This window comes from Astyanax mexicanus, chromosome 6, assembly GCF_023375975.1.
Source record: "Astyanax mexicanus isolate ESR-SI-001 chromosome 6, AstMex3_surface, whole genome shotgun sequence".
Taxonomy (NCBI): Eukaryota; Metazoa; Chordata; class Actinopteri; order Characiformes; family Acestrorhamphidae; genus Astyanax; species Astyanax mexicanus.
Window position 1 is genome coordinate 41417101 of NC_064413.1, and position 22905 is coordinate 41440005.

At 38.4% G+C, this 22905-nt stretch overlaps 1 protein-coding gene across 4 annotated transcripts in view; it reads right to left on the reverse strand.

Annotated features, from left to right (window-relative positions):
• npr1b (natriuretic peptide receptor 1b) overlaps window positions 1–22905 on the reverse strand; it is a 69507-nt gene that overhangs the window by 23651 nt on the left and 22951 nt on the right. For all 4 annotated transcript variants that reach the window (XM_007249683.4, XM_007249685.4, XM_007249681.4 and 1 more), the window contains exons 4-6: window positions 20436–20623; window positions 16829–16942; window positions 12607–12742 (exon numbers count right to left, since the gene is read on the reverse strand). In XM_007249683.4, the coding sequence (XP_007249745.2) occupies window positions 12607–12742; window positions 16829–16942; window positions 20436–20623 (438 nt within the window). The remainder of the gene's footprint in view (window positions 1–12606; window positions 12743–16828; window positions 16943–20435; window positions 20624–22905) is intronic.

Below are 22905 nucleotides of genomic sequence, written 5' to 3' on the forward strand. Positions count from 1 at the left end.
TAATATGTTTCTGTGGCCCCTATAGCACCATTTTGCAGCCCCCCATTTAAGAACCACTGTATTAAATCCATAGCGTATTTTAAATTACTAATTTACTGGTACTACATCTGGCTGATAAAAGAGAACAAAATGTTTAATTTAACCACATACACTATACTGTCCAAAATATATTAAAACACTCTTCTTATTAGTAATATTTAGATATATCTAGAATATCTAGAACACTGATTTCCCCTTATCTACTCATTTGTCCCATCAGTTTTCCCTTACCACACACCCCAGTCAACTCAGGGATGGCTTGTTGCCTCCTTAAACCCTCTCATAATTAACATCAATTTAATAAGTCATAAAATAGAACCCTGTGAGACTCCACAAAACATACAAACAACTTAAAAAATAATTCGTAGTAGCTCATTAGTTGGATCAGGTGTAAACACTGAGTAAACACTGCATAAAGGAATAAGGTTGGAAAGCAATTTTTTAAAAGTGCACCTAGGGCTGGCACAGGTGTTCAATTTTGCTCACACAGCATGTACAAGATAGATAGACACACTAGAGCAGCTGCATATAAACATACGCTTTAATAACTGGGCTGTGGAGCAACTGAACTGTGTATTTGGTGACCCATAAAAAATCATCTGACATTAGGACCGGCCCTTAATAATGCTTGAGTGGCTGATTGCAATCAAGTCCTCAAAATCGAAGTGTAAAAATTTTCTAGATGGGGAGAGGTTGTTAACAGACCTTTAGATATATATATTATGGATTGTTTTTACTAGAGGTGGCAAAATATGACACATGACATGTTGTTAGTACTCAACCCTGCTAATACTGACAGATCCAAAACCAAATCAATTCCCTTCTTTAAATTAAGCTTAAAATGATTTTTTTTCTCTGGATGTACTATGCTTAATTTAATCATTTAATCCATAATGAAACATTCACACGTATTTACTGATACTTGATGATGAGTTGATGCTTAGATACGATCCTGATTTAAAGCCTAGAATTATGGTACATATGTTTGAACACATGTAGGCCTGATTGGACTGTATTGGACTGATCCATTACGGCAGTACACTTTAAAAACACACTATGATTTTTTTTTTTTTATCTATTTTTTTTCCGTCTTGTGCTGATTGACATCAGCAGTGGTGAGGGGAAAGAGTGCCATCTACACCACCCAGAGTGATCAAGGCCAATTGTGCTTTCTTAGGGCTCCAGTAGCTCATGGCAAGCTGCATGACTGGGATTCGAACCAGCAATCTCCCAATCATAGTGACAGCGCTTTAGACCACTGGAACACAAAGGGTTATTTAAGAGGTTTAAATGTGACTGAGTCTTGTGCTCCCCATCCTCGGGTCCCCTCGTTCCCGTGCCCCCGTGCCCTGTGTGATCTGGGCACGGTCAGGGGAAAGCAGCAAAGCAGCACTGACATTTAAACAGATATGAAAAGCTTAGCCATTATCAATCTGGAAATGTCAAACCCATATAGGAGAATGAGAGAGAACACTGGAAGAGAAAGCTAGAGGGGGAGAGAGAGAGAGAAAGAACAAGAGCATGAGCGTGAGAAAAAGAAAGAAAGAAACAGATGATAGAATAATAGGAGCGATAAAAAGACCTAGATCCTTCAATAAAATAAAGGAGATGTTGAGCTGTGACGATGATCATGTCTTACACACCTTCACGTAGATTCTTATGTAGACAAATGACTCCCACTCAATACAATGGAGAACATGACATCTTGTTGAAATTGTTCACATAAAGGATTCACACTTACAGTCAATTAAACATATATTTTGTTCTCTTTTGCACAAGACGTCAATTCTAGATTGAAGGATGCCTTAAAAGCCTGAGCAGTCTCTTTTCAAAGGATTTCCCATTCCAATGGAAACCAGAATCGACAGTGCATACCATCATTTGAACATCAATGTTCAGAGGAAGATGTGTATGACTAAGCTTGTGAGCACCAATTGAGCACTTCCCAATAAATTGGTTTAAAACCAGTGTTGGCAAATACAAAACCTATATAGGTTACACTACACAGGGACTTTTAAATTTGAAACTTGGTTGCAATTTGGTTGTGGACTCAAGCCGATCTGATTGGCCCAGAGCATCATACTATCAAGACAAAAGGAGAAAGTAATCACAACTGCGCTTATAGTATTTCAGAATCAGAACAGAATGACTGACCTGTGTTTGAAACTGCTGCTGCTCTTTCTTCTCCAAATGGGAAGGCTAATGCCAGTAACATCAAAGTAGCAGTTCAGCTCTGAATGGGTATGATGGAGATAATAGACTGTGGGAGGATTGAAGCCTTGTGAACTGACAAGGGTTCAAAGGGCCAAGCAACTAAGGCTACACACCAAGAGCGCAGTGATAGAGTGAACAACAGGACATATAAAAGGGTTTATTGAAAGTTTTTCTACACTTTTGAGGCTTTTTATGGTTCTGTAGTAAAGACAATAGTTCTATACAGATCCCACAACCACTCATTTGAAACTGTTTTGCCTTATATATGTTTAACACAAACATGTCATGGAATAACAGCATGTAAATGGATCACAAAGTGTGACCATAAGGAAAAGCGTGAGAACACCCACATTTCCACACCTGTAGAAGTTGTTAAGTGTTATCTTGTAAAGTAAAGTTAAACACTGGTCAGTGTGCCCATGATGAAGGTATTACCATCCACTGTATACATTAAAAATGACTATTTTACAAGGTAATTTTTATGACATTTTAAATGATAAAACTCTGTAAAGCATGAGCTGTGTGTGTGTTTCAAATAGTGTGAAAAGAAAAATGAAATGAGTGAAGTTGTGAGGTTTGACTGAATATAGCACTCTACTTTCCGTAGCTCTGTGTGTGTGCACTATTTTTGCCTGGACCCGTATAAGACATGTTCCATTGGTTTGTGGTCTGATTGACATGAACAGGAAAGTCTGGCAGAAACAAGATTGGCAGAATGACACCTGAAGCCAGTCATTCACTTCTGACCTCCAAAGTCCAAGACTACAGTGCAATTTTCTACACTATATATCCGAATTGATGTGTGGTGGAGAGCAGATGTGTGGTGGAGAGCGTCGTGTGCTCCAGCATCAACGTGTGGCATGGAAGCTGCTCTGCTGCAGACAGGAAAGCTCTGCAGAGGGTGGTGAAGGCTGCACAGAGGATTGTTGGAGTCAGCTTCCCCAGCACCATGGACATCTACACCTCCAGATGCAGGAAGAGGGCCACCTGCATCAGGAAGGATCCCACCCACCCAGCACATGCACTTTTTGTCCCGCTTCCCTCAGGACGGAGGCTGCGGAGCATCAAGTGCAAAACAACCAGACTGAGAAACAGCTTCATTCCGGAAGCTGTAAGACTCTTAAACTCCACTTAACAACACACTGCACTGAAACACAAGGACAATTACTGCACAAACACGGTCACTTTACCCGCACTGAGACACTTTATTTTCTACTGCTCTAATTCATTTCATGCTGCTATAGCTCATTTGCACTCTGGACTTGTTGTTGCAACCTGTCTACTCTTTCTATTTATTTCATTTGGGGTATTTATCTTTAACTATTTTGTATATTCTATTTTTATTGTATTCCTTTATTGTACTTTTATCTATATATCTATTTAATAACAGCTCCTGGGTGTAAACTGGATCGTGAGATCACAATTTCGTTCCACCTCATGTACCACATAAGATGCGAATGACAATAAAATCTCCTTGAATCCTTGAATCCAGCTCTGCTTTAGATTTTTTTTGTTTTATCATAGTTAAAAACCAAAGAAACCAAAAATCACAGAGCCCTGCTATTCTATATCCACTGGTTATTTGCAAACCAGTGGTTAAGTGAGGCTTGTTTAAAGACTGGCAGAGGGCTGTAATAAAAACCATTAGACCTATCTATTTCATTTCTTCTCTTTGTGTGAAACACATATGGAGCAATTTCCTGTGTTTTATAAGATCGTGTCTGAATATAAAACATGACCTGAGTCGAACCCACAGATCATAAATATGCAGCTCTGATAGTGACCAGTCTTACAGCTGATTATCTAAATTACATGCTGAGGACAGGATGGATGAAAGGAATGGAAATGTTAAAGATCTCATCACCAACATAAATCCTGGTGTTCTTAACTCACAAAGAGCATCAGATTACACCATAATTGCAGGCGAACTGTTTCCTAATCTCTGTGGCTTTTTGTAAAATATCACCATATCACCATGTCTTTGAGGAGTGGTCTATAGCACAATTAAAGGAGCCAGGACTATGCTTTAATAAGTAAAACAGCTATGAGTAATATGTAAGACAGCTGCTGTATTTTCAAAGCAAAGCTAGAACCCCTAGATGTTCTGTTTAAAAATAAGTATTACTTAAAGCTTTGCCTCAAGAGCTTTAAAATCATTACTCGTAATACTGAGAAAAGCATCTCTATCACTTACACCCCAGGCTTAGTCTGTAGCTTTGAGTAAGCAGGCAGGTGGGTAAATGTTCACGACAACACTGAAACACTGTATAATAATATTTGTTGTAGTATATGAAGCTGGTACATGTTGGGCTCTGTACATCCCTATTCTAACATGTAGTCTGGTTACGACCACTAGAGGTCACTAATAAGTTATGCTGTGTGGGTACTTCCACTATAGAGCAAGTCTGTGTGTGTTGTGTGCATCTGAAGAGTTCTAAGTAAAGCGGAGTTCATGAGCACAAGCAAGGTGTCGCGTGTTTATTCTGAAGACAACACGATATGGTGTCAGAATGATGTGAACCATTTCACTCCTCAAGATAAGTTGGAGACCAGCAACACCACGACAAGAAAGCAAAGGTGCAGCCCACTAACCTCAGCTAACACGGCCAGCCTGGAGACACGTGAGTTTGTTGGTTGCTAAAATGGAGCAGTTTAGTCCTCCACCGCCACTTTGCATGACTGGTAACCTGGCAGAAAACTGGCGAAAATGGGAACAAAGACTTGCTTTGTACTTTGTTGCAACTGGCTTAGATGAAAAACCAGAGCCCAAAAAAATAGCCGTTTTGCTACATACAATTGGGGAGGACGCCCTAGAGATTTACAACACGCTCAGTATACAGTATGCGGATCCTGAAAACAAAAAAGTGAGCGAGGTCCTTAAAGCTTTTGAAGCATACTGTGCACCAAGAAAAAACACTGTGTTTGAAAGGCACCAGTTCTGGGCACACAAGTACAGCCCTGAGTCGGGCATAGACAAGTTTGTGACTGAGCTAAGACAGAGAGCACGCAGCTGTGAATTCAGAGACACAGAAGACTTGATGCTGAGAGACAAAATTGTATTTAGCATCTCGGACAACAGTCTTAGGGAGAAATTGCTAGCAACAACAGATCTCACACTCAACAAAGCACTTGAGATTTGCCGTGCCAGGGAAATAACAGCTGCCCAGGCCAAAGCCATGTCAGTGGAAGCTAGAGAACAAGCTGTACATGCCATTAAAGCGAAAGCAGGGCACAAGACACGCATGCCAAGAGTGAGCAGTTCTAAAACTGGTGGGCCCCTGCATGGTGATGCACAAGCAGGCAAGACATGCAAACGCTGTGGAAAAAACCATAAACCACGTGAATGTCCAGCATACAATGCTGAATGCAGAAAATGTGGTAAAAGGAATCACTTCGCTTCAGTGTGCAGGTCTGGCAAGGAGAGTCTGCGGAAGTGGCAAGAAAGGAAAGATGTAGATGCCTTGTTCATTGGGGCAATACATGCTGATAACTGCTCAAGCTCAGCCCAACATGCATGGTACACACAGCTTGATATAGGGGGGCAGCTGGTTTCTTTCAAATTAGATACTGGGGCAGAGGTAAATGTCTTGCCCAAGTCAACAACAGACAGATTACCTATGAGGCTCCCACTTGAACCTACTAGGACTGTGTTGACAACATATGGTGGTGCAAAAATTAAGCCAGAGGGTACAGTCAGACTGACCGTACGCACAGCTCACCAGCAGGCACGCCTTCAGTTTTATGTAACAAGTGCATCAGACACTCCTCTCCTCAGCAGACAAGCCTGCTCTCAGCTCAACCTGATTCAAAAAATTGATGCAATTTGTCCATCAACCCCTAACAGCAAAGAGGAGTTGCTTAAGCAATTTCCATCAGTCTTTGAAGGACTGGGGGAATTTCCGGGGCTGCACCACATCTACACAGACCCCAGTGTGTCTCCGGTAGTTCATGGCTGTAGGAAGATCCCATTTGCTGTTCGGGATAAATTAAAACAAACACTGCAGGACTTAGAAGTCAGAGGCGTCATTTCCAAGGTCACGAAACCTACTCCATGGGTCAATAGCTTAGTAATCACTGAAAAAAAAAATGGATCCCTGAGAGTCTGTCTCGACCCGAGAGACCTCAACAGAGCAATCAGGAGGCAGCACTTCTCTATACCCACACCAGAGGATGTCCAGTGCAGGTTGGCTGGGAAGAAAATCTTCACCATCCTGGATGAAAAGGATGGCTATTGGCAAATAAAGCTTGATGAGGAGTCCGCTGACCTCTGCACCTTCAACACGCCATGGGGCAGGTACCAGTTTCATCGACTCCCATTTGGCATCAAGTCGGCCAGTGAAGTGTTTCAGCAGATGAACTCTGAGAGCTTTGGAGACATTCCTGGAGTTTATGTGATTGCAGATGACATGATCATTGCAGCCTCCGACAAGGACGAGCATGACCATGCATTACAGAGCGTAATGGAGAGAGCGAGTCAACTCAACATCAAGTTCAACCGTGAAAAGATTCAGTATATGGTGCCTGAGGTCGCCTACATGGGCCATATCATCAGCGCCGATGGAGTACGCCCAGACCCATCCAAAGTCTCTGCCATACAGGACATGCCTGCTCCTACTGACAAAAAGGCTCTGCAGCGGCTATTAGGGATGACCCGCTACTTGTCCCAGTACATTCCCAATGAAGCAGACCTCACTGCTCCACTTAGACAGCTGCTGAGAAATGACACAGTCTGGCAGTGGCAACCTGCCCAACAAGGAGCCCTTGATAAGTTGAAGGCAGCCATTTCAGCAGCCCCACTCCTTCGCTTCTACAAGCCATGTGAAAAAATTGTCATACAGGCGGATTCATCCAAAGACGGCCTTGGAGCATGTATCATGCAAAATGGTCAGCCCATAGCCTATGCCTCACGTGCACTGTCTAGCGCGGAGCAGAATTACGCTCAGATTGAAAAAGAGCTGCTGGCCATTGTCTTTGCCCTTCGGAAATTCCATCAATATGCATACGGCACCACAGTTGATGTCCAGTCTGATCACAAACCGCTTGAAGCGATTGTGACCAAGCCTATTGGCAAAGCTCCAGCAAGACTTCAACGAATGCTGCTTCAGATTCAGAAGTACGACATAAACGTGGTGTACACCCGAGGCAAAGACATGCACATAGCTGATACCCTCTCTAGGGCAGTGTCTGGCGTACCCACAGCTGAAGATGTTGAGCTCGGTGATGAAAGAGTCATACACACTCTGGGTGCACAGGATGCATTGGATGGTGATGCTATTTCTCTTCTTCAGCAAGCCACTAAAGTAGATGAAGAGGTATCCCTGTTAAAGCAAATGCACTACAATGGCTGGCCAAAAAGGAAGAACAGCGCTCCGCGTAAGGTCCAGTCATACTGGCCACTGAGAGACACATTATACATTGAAGATGACTTAGTAATGGTCAACAAACGCATCATTGTTCCGAGGGGGCTCAGAGCTGAGATGCTGAAAAGGCTACATGTAGCCCACCAAGGTATTCAAAGATCATTGGCTCATGCAAGGCAGCTGATGTACTGGCCTGGCCTCAGCAATGATGTTAAGATGATGGTAGAGTCATGCACTCTTTGTCAACAGCTTTTGCCAGGGAACCACAAAGAGCCACTCATGCCACACCCAGTGCCTGAAGCACCATGGCTTAAAGTAGGCGCCGACATATTTGACTATGATGGCCTTTCCTACTTGCTTGTAATCGATTATTACTCCAAGTACCCAGAGGTGCTGCAAATCAACAGTAAAACATCATCTACAGTTATTTGTAAGCTCAAGGGAGTGTTTGGACGACATGGCATTCCTAGAGAGCTGATCTCTGACCATGTTCCCTTTGCCAGTGCAGAGATGGCGAGGTTTGCCACCAAGTGGGGTTTCAAGATTACTCACTCCAGTCCTGGATTTCCTCAGTCGAACGGGATGGCTGAGCGTTGTATTCAGACTGTGAAGAAAATGTTTAAGGCCACATCTCGTTCTGGTCTAGACCCACATCTGGCACTCTTAACATTGAGGAACACTCCCATCACAGGGTTGAAATATTCGCCTGCCCAGCTGTTGATGGGTCGTGTCCTTCGCTCACATCTCCCGACCAGTCGTGCAGCTCTGAAACCATCCATTCCACGACGTGTCACCCAAAGCCTCAGACATAGGCAAGCTCTACAGAAAGAGGCATATGACACCTCGGCAGCGCCACTCCACCCTTTTGTGGTAGGTGACAAAGTATGCATGGACACACCAAAAGGATGGCAGCCTGCGACTGTAGTGAATGTGAGAGCAGAGCCAAGGGCATACGACATCATCACACCTGAAGGAGCAGAGTACAGAAGGAATAGGAAACACCTCAGACGTGACAGAACTTCCTCTGTTACACATGCTTCCTACTACACAGGGACAGACAGAGATACATGCGTGGAGGATGCTGGTACCCCAACCGAAGGTCTTTCTGTTTCCGCACAATTGTTGCCGACAATGGCTACTACAGGGAAACCTGCACAAGAGTGCACAAGAGCTGGTCGCCACATAAGGCTTCCAACTAAATTTCAGGACTATGTATTGTAGTAGGACTTTGGTAAAAGGTAATACAGAGTAGCCTTCCAGTCCTGGATAGGTCCCTGAGCTACTACATTGTTCTTGTTAAAAGGGAAACAGAAAGAAGGGGACAGAAGGGTGAACAGCAGTTTCAAAGCAAAGAAGGCATTTGTAACTTTGTACAGTTTGTTATGCAAAACGTCACTTTCTGTTGTTCATGAATAGTCTTCTGGTATGTTTAGTTTTTCAGTACTTTTAAGTTGAAATTGTTGTTTTTCAAGAGGGGAGATGTAGTATATGAAGCTGGTACATGTTGGGCTCTGTACATCCCTATTCTAACATGTAGTCTGGTTACGACCACTAGAGGTCACTAATAAGTTATGCTGTGTGGGTACTTCCACTATAGAGCAAGTCTGTGTGTGTTGTGTGCATCTGAAGAGTTCTAAGTAAAGCGGAGTTCATGAGCACAAGCAAGGTGTCGCGTGTTTATTCTGAAGACAACACGATATTTGTATAATATCACTCTATGGCCTCACGCCACATGACTCATTCACTTTAGATAAGTGTACATATGTTTACAGTGATCTAGGAGCAAGAAATACATATTTACTTCATAATGCTGCTTTAGGGAGGCAATCAGAGTGAGACATAATCTGGTCAACTGCAAAGGCTAGCCCGTAAAAGAAACATCCAAGCTAATTCAGGCTGTTAAACCCTAAAGCAATGTGTTGATTTAATGGGTTGACAAAAAAAGGTTCAAACTATTTAGTTTAATTAACAAAAAATTAAGGATACTGAAGAAATCCTTTAGAAGGCTCCTGAGAGCAAGAACTTTTTTTTTTTTTTAAACAGTAGATGATTATACAGTGGGGGCTCTTGCCACTGTTACATATAGGACCATGAGAGCATTAGCACACAGGCCACATCAGTCAGAAAGAGCGGGAGAAAGAGAGAGAGGGAGAAATGGTGTGAGAGATTCATAGGGACACAGTGAGGGAAGAAGGAGAGAATGAAAGCTGAAAGCAGAGAGGCAAAGAGTGATAGATGGAGGTGAGACAGAGTGGAGGGGACAGATGGATGGAGAGAGATAGGCAGGGGAGCAGACAGAACGGTTGATTTGAAAGAGAAAGTGTCAGTGCAGAGAAGCAGACAGAAGCTCTGGACCGGACTGATTAAAGTGCTGGTCACTACCACTGGTGGTGGGCACAAGGATACGAGGACACACTACGGGAGCCACAGAATCGACACAGAGTTCTGGAGTACAATGACTGAAGATGCTGCGCACTGTACAGCCTCTTCTGCTTTTACTTCAAACAGAGGATTTGTCTAGCATATGTATTTTATTAATAAGAAATGTAAAGTAATTCATAAATCTGAATTCATATGTATGGCATTTGGGTGACACTCTCATCCATAGTGATACATATTTCAAACATGATACACTGGTGAGTAAATGCAGAGTTAAGAGTCTTGCCCAAACACTCTTATGACGGTTTTCTACTGCATGGTAGCTAATTAAGTTTATTTGACTCTATGTGCTTTTTGCTACCTGGGTACATGGTTCATTTCCACACAATACCAGACCCATAATATAGCAGGTGAAAATAATGTTAGTACCCTAGGGGACTTTCAGACCTGCTTTGTTTGGTCCAGATTTTCAGAATAAACAGCAGCAGCAAAATTAACAGATGCAGCCTGTCCACTCTTTAAACACAACGCTGGGCATTAATCTGACTCTTTCTTCACCTAGCAGGTTGTAATTTTCGATCTGTGCTGTTTGATCATTGGTGATGCAGCGAGGGGTTTCACTGCACCTGCCCAGACCACGCTCACTGACCACTCAATAATTCATTCAGCACCAGACGAACAGACAACATGATGTCCAACACGAGAATGAATCAACGGTGGAGAGTGGAGAAAGAAATTGATTCAAATAGAATTTAAAAAGGAATCTGACATGTGTGGGTGCGCATGTGTGTTGTTCTTTTATCCCCTAATCTATATTAAAATGAGTGTCTGGCAGCAGGAGTGATGGGAGGGCAAGGAAAGCAGAAAAAGAGAGAGACAGAGGAAGGGAGAGAATGAGACAGACTGATAGCCTTGCAATAATTCTCACATTTGTCAATATGCGGAAAAATCAACTGAGGTGAGCAAGAGAAAAAAATATCACGTCATATTAATTATAACCCAGCACCTCATCAGAACTGAATGTTCTGTAAAAGATCAGTCAGAGAAGACCTGCATGTGATTCTGAATAGATTTTTGATGCCAGTCATCCAACAAAAAACATGATATTTTGATATTACAAAACAATTTAAATTAATTAAATCTAAAATTTGTGTTTAAACCTAATTGTAGACCCTGCTGCTGAACATGGACGGAACCTGACAATTACTAAAGAAATGATGATACACTGATAGGGATTAAAGTGGTAAGGTTGGTGGTTTGATCTCCATATCTAGTATCAGTGGCAGATTTGTGGTCAAATACAATCAAATACCCATAGCAATGCTTCAAAATCTAGTGGAAAGTCTTCTCTGGACATTAGAGACTCCAGCAATATACCAATAGGTATACACTGTATACATACTTGGAAGAACCAATGAATAAGCGAGTATCCCAATACTTTTCTCCATATAGTGTATTTCAGCAGTGAAATCCAAAACTAGAATAAATGCAAATAAACTTATAAGAAGGATTTAGTAGTCAGAATGTTGTGTCTATCAGTAAAGTTACTGATATAGTCTATGATAATCTATTGCAAAAGTTAAAGTGACATATACAGCTCAAGAAACAAAATTAGGGACCACTTCAGTTTCTGAATCAGTTTTTCAGATTTTTGCTATTTACAGGTATATGTTTGAGTGAAATTAACATTGTTGTTTTATTTTATAAACTACAGACAACATTTCTAACAAATTCCAAATAAAAATATTGTAATTTAGAGCATTTATTTGCAGAAAATATTCATAAAGCTTTAAGAGTTCAGAAATTAATCTTTGGTGGAATAACCCTGGTTTGTCATCACAGTTTTAATGCATCTTGATATGTTCTCCTCCACCAGTCTTACACACTGCTTTTGGATTACTTTATGACACTCCTGGTACAACAATTCAAGCAGTTCAGCTTGGTTTGTGATCATCCATCTTCCTCTTAATTATATTTCAGAGGTTTTCAATTTGGTAAACTCAAAGAAACTCATCCTTTTTAAGTGGTCTCTTGTTTTTTTTGAGAGAAGTATGTAGATTATACAAAAGTGAAAACAAGTGCGGGACTCATCTACAGGAAACCAAACTTAATATAAAGGTTTTAGACATTTTAGACATAATTCCTAGCTATTTCCGGATTTGATCATATTGTAAAACATACATTCAATATTTAATCTGACATTACATTTAATCCTTTTTTGTAGTATATTAAATGAAGAAGCCCAATAATATTAATACATTTGAAATCTAGAACTGTGTCTCTGTAGAGGAGCTTACTTATATAGTCTTAGAGAATCAAAAACACACAAAATTTAAACAATGGGTGCTCACATTTTTTAACAAGCATACAAAATTTGTATGGTGGGTAGTAACATACATTTTAGGATCTGAAAAAAAATACTAGCCCTTGAACATGGTTAAGCTAACACACACACACAAACTCACACAGATATAGCATAATGCACTGCAATGCAGTTATTATTAAACAGATATTTACTACATTTTTCACGATCCTAGACTTTTGCTCAGTACCACATTACACATGTTTAATCCTATTCAGAGCTAATATGTTATAGACAGAGGATTGTACTGACCGTAATATGTTCGATTCCACATCCGCTCTGTAATGCTCTTGCTTGAGGGCCGGCCGTGGCTCTCTGCCAAGCTCTCATTCAAAGCTTGAACATATAACATTAGACCATCATAGAAGCCTCCAGAGATGATGTTCATCTACGAATTAAGCACAGTACATTACAGTGACGCCTCAGGTATTGAAAAAAAAACATCATGCAGTAAAACGAACCTTAGTCTATTCATTTATAATCCCTAAACTTAACAAATAATCTTGTTACTATGCATGAAGGTCTGATGTATCCGTCTGCTCTTTATTAGCTATCAAGTTTCACATGCAGCTACACAAGCCTTTACCCTGCCATCATCTCCCATGTTAAGTATATTATTCAAATCCCCTTTATCTCTTTGTGAAATTGACTGGAAGGTCAGAAAAACACTTGAATCAGAGAGTTGTCAGATTAAGAAGATGCTCTCAGGCTGTCAAAGGACTCTTCTGTATGAGTATCAGTGTAAGTGCTGTACAACTTGTTTTGGATTTAAATGGTAGAATTTAAACTGAGCTGTGGAACCATCAGCAATGCTTATTATTCAGTTATTACCAGAACAGCACATTATTCAGTAACTACTATAAAATATTCTAGAGCTAATGTGACATTTATGCAGTAATAAGAAGAAGCAGTCTTGTGTATGAAATTATGAAAATCTCAGAAAGTAATCTTAAAGGTGCCCTAGAATGGAAAACTTTATGTTCCTTGAGATGTTACACATTATTAGTATTCTTTCAAGGCAAAACCTACGAAAGTAAAATAGAGCTGTAAATGGGCAAATTTTAAACCCTTCAAACTACTACATAACAGTCTTGATTCACTATATTTACAACCACAACTTTTAATAATCCTAGCACACTAAAAAAGCATTAAGAACCACTTTGTAAGAACATAGAAGCATAATTGAAAATGTTACTTCTAAAAAGGCTAAAATTGTTGCTAATTGTAAACATTTAGTAGAATAAAACACTGATGCAAATATATGATCAAGAAAGCATGTACAACTCAGGAAAAAAGTTTCAGTTTCTGAATCAGTTTCTCTGATTTTGCTATTTATAGGTATATGTTTGAGTAAAATGAACATTGTTGTTTTATTCTATAAATAATGAACAACATGTTATTTAAAGCATTTATTTGCAGAAAATGAGAAATGGCTGAAATAATGAAAAAGATACAGAGCTTTCAGACCTCAAATAATGCAAAAAAACAATATCATAATCATAAAGTCTTAAGAGTTCAGTAATCAATATTTGGTGGAATAACCCTGTTTTTTAAATCACAGTTTTCATGCTGCTCCTGGTGCAGAAGTCAAGCAGTTCAGCTTGGTTTGATGGCTTGTGATCATCCATCTTTCTCCATTAGATAAAATAAAATAAACTCATTATTTTTAAGTGGTCTCTTATTTTTTTTTCCAGAGCTTTATCTGTGGTGATGCGAGTAGGTGGTAGGTGAGGGTTAAAAGCTAACCTAGCCAAAGTAGAAATGTTCATGTTGCAGAGAAAAGAATGCAGCTTAATGCAATAATGTTACGCTATGCTAAAATCAGCCCAAAAAAGCGAGTTATTTTCTTTTCATGTGCTCACTATTTACAAAATAAGTCAGTGTGTTTTATATTGATTGTAAAATAGCAGGATGTAAATAGGCTTATAAAACCACATCTGGTGGTTTTTGCTTACTATTTACTGTTTTCTCTTTATCCAAGTTTAATAATGTAAAATACCTAATAAAAGCATTCGATTTTACTTTCAGTAATTTTAAAGTTGCATTTTTGCTAACATTGGACCAATGTCCATTAGCTTTAATAAGCTGTTTACTGCCAGGTAAAAATTAGAGTGGGCTCCTGTCCATGTTTTGTCCACTCTGAATGAGATTGCTATTAAGTGATTTCACTGGTCAGTCAATGTATCCCAGTGTTCCATTATGTCTGCTAAATTAGTCACACCCAGATCTGCACCTGTACACCCCCTACAGTCCCTGAAATGTCAGATAAATATCTTTTCATGTCATGTTCGCTTTTAATTTGTTGTTGTTCTGTTTAGACATGAAGCAGAATGTTAGAGGAAAAGTGGGCTAAAGTGAACAGGAACAAACACAAGAAGACGTATAACTAGTATTAGAGTTCTATTTAAGTATTCATTATTAGAATGGAAATGATGCATGTCACTAACTGTTTGTCTGTTGAGTTTACATGAGTTTTATAGTTACAAATAGAGTTTTATAGAGTGTTTAGAGCTCAGGTGTAAAGATTAGCTGTGTGTAGTGGAAGTGAAGTTGATCATAAATGTAATGTGACAGAGGGGTTTTGGGTGTTTTGTTTGGCTAAAGTTAAATCAGAGTGTGGGTCTCTCCTCTATGTTTTTTACTAAGAGTCATGACCTGTCTGCCAGAATGATTGATGAGGCAGAGTGACCTAACACACACTCCTGTCTGAGATCAGGGAACCTGAGCAACAGTGTGTGTGTCTGTGTGTGTCTGTGTGTGTCTTTGTGTGTCTGTGTGTGCTACGAGGTAGAAAAAGCTATTGAAAATATTCTGTCAATTTATTTATCTGACTTGTTTTCAACAGAAATGGAAACTAATTCTGACGAAGCAGCCAACTCAGTGTGACAGGATGCTGTAACTGAGACGTAAGCTTCTATATCATTACTGAAAGCTGAGCGACAGGCAGTTAGAGACTTGTGTAATTTGGCAAAGAACAGGTGAAATTCTTTAGAGAGAATTTGTGCATTTAGCCACATGCATTTAGTCTTTTAATATAAAATCTAAATAATAATAATAAATAATAAAATCTAAACTGCCGGTTTTGCTTATCACCAATATCAGTGATTTATATATAGGTTTAATTTTAAGTGTAAAGCAAATAATAAAATACGAGGCCAATACGAGTGTAACAATTTACCTGTACACAAAGTGTGTGCATTAACAGTTATATGGTTGAGTTTTATGTTATAATTATTAACTATTCTAATGCTAAAATATTCTTCTACTTACATATAGGTATTAGGAAAGAACTATTCTTTTGCACTTCAATAATTCTAAAATGTTACTGTTGTACAAACACCCAACATCTTCAAAATAATAACTTTACAGTTGCAGGAAAAAAACATTACTTTTAATGAAAACAAAAAATACCATTTCTTGTGGTTCATCATACATTTGAAATAATGTAAAGTAAAAAAATGTCAGTATTAATATTAGTTACTTGTTTTTTTTTGCCTCCTTCTGGAGGTTTACCATTTATGTTAGTTTAAATTTCATCAGTAAGAGAAACATTGCACTAAACATAATAAACGTAAAAATATGTTTTTTCTGCATTTCTATAGGTTACTTATTACTTACTCAGCAGTTTTTTGGGGTTTTTTTTAAGTTCCAATATTTTCCCTCATATACTTTATCGTATTTTATAATAGCAATAAGGCACTAGTGGAGGAGATTCAAACCACTGTTCACTTCCACCCCTTCATATTATATATATAGTCCTAAACTCACATATTTTAATAGACCCTAAGGATAATTATTCAGCAGCTTAAATATTTAAAAAATAATCAAATTCTCAAAATGAAGAGGAATTCAAGTTTGGAACTGATATATAACTGAGTGTTAAACGGTTTAAAAAGCTAGGAAGGCTAAATTTATCTGTATCATGTATAATCAAAATGAAATGGTTCTTTCTGCTCTATTAGTTTTACAAAATTAAACATGCTTCTGCAACATGTACAGTTCACAGTCTGCACATTTTTATTGGATTGCTAAAGAAATATATATTAAACTCTTCAATTATGAGTATGATCATTCATATTTGCACAGACACCTCACTGGTTAGAATAACTCAAATGTGTTTGGACAGATTATTACTGCATCAACCCTTATTTTGTATTCCCTTTTTTAATGTCTTCTACATGCACAGATTTTTTTTTTATGGGGGATTGAGCTAGAACTTTTTGCGCAGTCATATTTCCTTCCCCGTGCGTCTCCAGAATCAGCAGAAGTCAACTGAAAGGTCATAGCTATTCTGAATGTTTACCAGGACTATGAGTCAGACTGTGCTTTAGCACCGAGCTGCAGAAGCCAATATAGTGTAATACCCATATCCATGGTGACTCCACATAAAGATACAGACAGGTGCATGTGAACACACATACACACTCATGCACACACTCATACACACACACACAAAAGGGCTGATGGATCCTACCAAAGAGTCGTCAACAGTGAAGTTAAACATCTTCTTTGCTCCAGCTTTCAGATCCATCACAAAGTCTTTATACTCCGGGTTCTGTGGCTCTCTGTACGTCAGGATCTTCACACTCTGAAAATTAAAAACAGCAACATATAAAACATTGTTTGTTATAACACCCATATTTTGAAATTAACAGTAACACATATACAGCCAGGCAGGGATTAAGCCTAGTGTTGGACTATATCACATTTCAAATGGAGGATTACAACTGAAAGGAAAATATAGTCTCTCTCTACCCTTGTAAAAAGAAAGTATACTTAAGAGCATTACAATATATTTAAATATATTTAAAAAGAATATTAAAAGTGCATTTTCTATTTAATATACTTAACGAAAAAACACATAAAATATACTTTTTCTGTATTTTCATAAAATGTATTTTTAAGCAATGGGCCTTAAAATATGTCTTAGCATTAAATACTGCTTAAATTGCACTTCAGTGTTGTGTTTTTCCCCAGTAACATTAAGGTGAACACAACATGTGTTTACAATATACTTAAATTTATTAAAAATTATGTTCGCAAAAGAGATGTAAAAAAAAGAATGGAAAAGCACAACCTAACACAACCTTATGTTGTATTTAAATATAACTTAATTACAATTGAAATATACTAAAGTTGCCATAAGTTCAAAATATTACACTTAGTTTGTATTTAAGTACGTATTTATTTTAATGCTAAAAGTATGTACTTTTCCATGTTAAATATTATTACTTTTTTTTTTTTTTTTTTTTTTTTTTTTAACAAGGGTAGGCTTAATGTCTGTCTGGGAAACAGACCCAGTATGACAGTTCTCGATACAGGAGAACTGCTGAAAGTGTCTTAAAATGTTATAAATATAATGTATATAATATATTTTATACTTTTATATATAATAACATATTTAAAAGTAGAAAGAACTTTGTTAGCATCATGCAAGTCACAGATGCTCAACAACTATAGTATATTATGTCTGTAGGGCCATTTAATTACCATTTTTTACTAATATCCTTGATTTTTAAGAAACCGATGATGGAGCAGATGTACCAATACTTTTGTCCATATAGCATACCTGCTATAAATGTGAAGGAATACTACAAAATACTGTTATACTATTATTACTAAGATTTTTTGTAAATTTTGTGACAAATACCCAAGTTATTCAAATATGTTAAATATGTTAAATGGTTGTTTTTAATTTTAGCCCTCTCTTGATGTGTGTTTAATAATGTTCAGCTATTTATAATAGTCAAATTTTAAACATGAAAAATGAAAACACTGTTTTTTCAGTGCTGACCGTGGGATGCAGAGAATTTCACTCTGTCTGACACTGTCTAAGTGGGAGATACAACGGTTGATAAATAACTGTAAAACAGAACTATATCAGTTTCAGGGTACTTCCTGTGCTGCTTTCTCATCGTTGCTCTGGGAACTCTCCTCCATAAAAAGGAGTGTGTTATCACAGGTCACAGGGCACTGGTTAGGACCTGGTTAGTGGCTCCTTTTGAGTGTCTAACCAGAACTTCCTCTTTTTTTTAACCCTACTCAGGTCAGGCCTGAATGTACGCTGATGAATGGCATCTCACACAGGGCAAAGTAGTCATATCAGCATTGCGCTAATGGGTAAGGTACCCAGCTTGATCTCTGAGGCGTGTATATAATGGGTATAATACTCGGGAAGTTCTCATAGTGATGGGAATAAATGAGTGACTAGAAGCCACAGTTATTACTTGCATAACTTCCACAGCTAGGTTATAAGAACAAGTTAATTGAACATGGCTCTATTCAAGGATTGCTTAGGCAGCAGACCTAAGCAATCCTTACTGTGAATGAGATAAAAAATAAAAAAGGAGTCAGTTTTAACAGGACCAAAGAGTGCGACCTTAGTCTCCACTGGACCAATGTGAAAAAATTGGCAGAAGGAAGCATACGGTCTTCTCTTTTGCATAATATGTGTTTATGTATGTTTTTGTGCACTATATTTTTTTTTCCTCAGAATCAGTAAAGTACTTCTATATTTCATTCTAAAGGGATGAACTACTACTATTGTAACCAAAATTTAGGGGGAAGATGCGCACTTATGTTTAGTAAAGCAAGCTTAGGACATGAATATCACTGATATCCACGGTTGAGTGGCGGCGCGTGCACACGATGCGGCTTACCCTGTCTTCCAATCCTATGGATGGGTTGATGGCTAATTTCGCTGGTTAACCATGTGACAATAAAGGCAATTCTGATTCTGAGTTGCCCTTTCCGCGTGTTGAATCACTAGGGGGTTCATTGCCATGGATGGGTAACATGCAGAAATTTGATTGTAATGTTGTCAGTAATAAGTCCTTCATATTAAATAAATTAACACAAATATATATGTTAATTTATATTAGACTGCATTTTGCATTAAAATTACATATACACTAAATAGAAAGTAAAGATTTGAAGGCAGGGCACAGACTAGTAATTTGGTACCCTGTATTCACTACCACACACACCTGCACACGTAAGTCTTTTCTAGGTGCAAAAAGATAAATCTGATTGTCTGGATGAGGCTGAAATTCCCAAAGGAAGACATGGCCAGGGCTACAAAAATGAATGACAGAGAGGCCACAGAACATGATTGACTCAAATCGCAGAGGCAATTCCGAATCACACTCTGTTCCTGCTTTCCATTAACCCCACATTTCTCTTGAAAAGAGAAAAACGACATCGGAAAGAGTCTTTGGACAAAACTGTGGTACAAAATAGCAAGAAAACCGTGGCAATTGGGGCACTTTAGTGCAGATGACATTTCAGCAGAGCCCATAGCCGAGTTTTTAATCCAGGCAGAGAGATGTGGTGTTCTGATTGGGCACTGCGTATGTTCCTGGCTGTTTCTGTCTGTAGGGCTCTTGTGTTATTGGAGCCGCTGATTGTCCACTGTTTGTGTGCATGCTTTATGATTGATTTGATCATAATCACAGTCAGAGCTGCAGGTGAAACCATTCTGCTAAAGCTGTTCACTGCTGTGCTTTTGTTTTGTGCTCTCTTTCTTTCTTCATCTCTCTTTTCCCTCTTAGAGTTATTTTATTCCCCTGCTGTCTGAAAGCATTTTGATTTCATGTAAATTTTGGTCTCTATTTCTATATTTATTCACCGAGGCATGCAACATCTTGGGCACCCCCAGTCAACATTTCTGTTAGTGTAAATAGTAGAAGTAGTGAGTAGAAGATGATCTTTGGCCTCCAAAAGGCATAACATTAAAGATTAAGCTTTCCAAAATTTGCAAAGCAATATTTGTGTATTATTTTGGTTTTGCTCAATCTTACAGTTAACAAAAGAATTCAAAAGTTTGTGTACCCTAAGAGATATGAGCTGTAAAAACATTTACCTCTTTACCTCTTTAAACTATATATAACCAATAATCATCAGCTATGGGCTCCTCTAAGCAGCTTTCTAGCATTCTATAAACTGAAATAATTGATGCCCACAAAACTGTAGAACAGTATAAATATATAGCTGTGTTTTGTGTTTTTATTCATTATTAATGCAATTTAGAAAATGAGTACTAATCATAAAGCTGTTGCACCTTCCTTTTGGTTTTCTCTCACCTGATAGGCCTTCTTGGCGAGTTCATCATCCGCATCACCTCTGGCCCATGGCTGGACAGGCTGGGATGTCAAAGTGCGTCCAAATACGTCAATATAGATGAAGACAAACTCCTCCTGAGGAAGATTTGCCTTCCGAAAGTGAACCATTAACTGCCGGAAAATATCTGGAGAGCAGCAGACAAACACCACTACAAAGGAAGAGAGGAGGATAGGGAGAGAAGAGGGTAAAACAGAGCAGGGGGAATGTTTATTAAAGTGCACAGCTAAGAACCAGTAGTACATTACAAATCAATGCTAAAAATACAAGAAAAAAAGTTTTTATATAAAAGTATTGCAATTTGTAATGCAATACTGTAGCAATTCATAAAAACACAGCATATTGATTTTTTTAAAGATTGGTGGTGGACAGTGAATTATTAGTAAGCAAACCTTTCTTGCACTCAGATTTTTTGCACATGATGGTTTTGCTTTATAAATTATAAAAGTTTTTCAAATATTTGATAAAAAAATACATATATATTGCAATATATTCTTGCTTACGATATTGCAATATATCTCAATACACTGAATTGTAACGCTTATGCTATGAGTCACATTGTTTCACCAGGTTCTTGCCAATACACATTCCTAATTGATGGGATCATGAGGAGACAACACATGCTATGTCTTTTTTTCTACTTTAAAGCTAACATTTAGAGCATTTCCCCATTTAGGTCAAAAGTTTGAGTCTGGTCCAAATATAGACCTTGCACTCCACCCATTAGCCCCAATTTCCTAGCACTGACTGGGCAATCAATAGTCTAACAAGATTAACTCGGCATATAGCTAGAGCGAAGTGTCAACCCAGCACTATTACACAGGAATTAGCAGCCTGTGTGTGTGTGTGTGTGTGTGCGAGAGCAAACAGTGAGTGCTGTGATGGTCTTATCCATTCTAATGAGGCCAAGGAGGCAGCTGGCCACAGCCAGACAACTGAGCTGAAGGAAAAATGGCAACCGGGAGCATTTAGCATTTTGTTAGTGATGTATTACCGTCTCAGAGGTGGGGCTGAAAGCAGTATGAGCTGTAGTTTGCTACTGCAAACACAAGGGTCATTATCAGAGTCCTGTGTCATTTGGCTCTCAGTAACTAAAAAATGACTATTCTGACTGTTCCCCATATTTATCAGAATTTAGATTAACAGAAATCTTATTTTCCCACCTTAATCACTTTTTATTTCCTATTATGCATGTGTCCAACCTGTCATGACAAGCAGTACAACAGGTGGCAATGACATTTTTAGCAAAAAAGCGACATTTTATGAAAATATGGTTGAATAATATGAAAAACAATGTTGAAAAGGAAAAATTTAATTGTTCATAATGACTATTTCTGATTTAAAATCCATTTAGATTTTTATTATCTATGACATTTTACCACGACAGGGTGGACAATCTAAGCTTGTATGTATGAAGAATGAAGACAATATGAGTTGAATTTATAAAAAAAAAACATTCAAAATGGTAGTAAAATATATTATTGTAATATTTAACCACTTAAAAGACCACTTAATTCAGCTTAACCAACCCCATATTAAAGAAAACTATAAAATGTACAAAAACATAACATAAACTGAACAATTACTGTACATTCCTCTATATTTGTAATAATGTGTTTATTCAGAGTTAATCTTGTGTAATAGTGACCCACACAAAAATGCTCCCAATTTTTCTCTTCTGGTCTTTTCTGCAGAGTTGCTTGTGTTGTAGACTACATTTTTGCTTGACTGAATGATAATATAATTCTCCAATATTATTGTAATCACTCAATAACTTGCCGTACAGATCCTCACATAGTTCCAAGTGAAATAAGAATGAATGATGTTTACTTTAACTTTAATTTAGCTTATGCTTTGCTTGTTGTGTTACATTCAACACTACATTCATGTAGAGAGATAGCAGTGGTGTATCAGAAATAGGCATTCGTCTCGCTGTTGTCCTGCTGAGGTCTTGGAATTGCCTCTGTTTTGAGTTAACATCCACGGTCGGGTCTGCGCAGTCTCCATGTCTGCTTAGGGCCATAAATGGCCAAAATCAATATTGAACCACAGATGCTAATGCGCATGTTGAATGACTATGCGAAAAGCAAAACACACACCACATTAAAAATAGAGAGAGCAGACGGGAAACAGAGACTATAAAAGAGTGAGCAGCTGCAAAAAAATGCTCAATTAATGCTGACCAAATAAGAATGAGTGCAGGAGAGAAGGAGAACTAGACAAGAGAGGGAAAGGGAAAGAGAGAGCAAGAGAGATTGAGAAGGAGAGAGGCAGAGACTATTGACTGGCATTTCATTTCAAGTGCGGCAGCAAGGTAATTACTGGAGTACCACACAGTAACAAGTACCACACAAGTGAATCTGCGTACTTGTGCTCGTTTTTTCGCAACAAACATCAAAACATACACAACAGTACGAATTCCTGATTCTAATA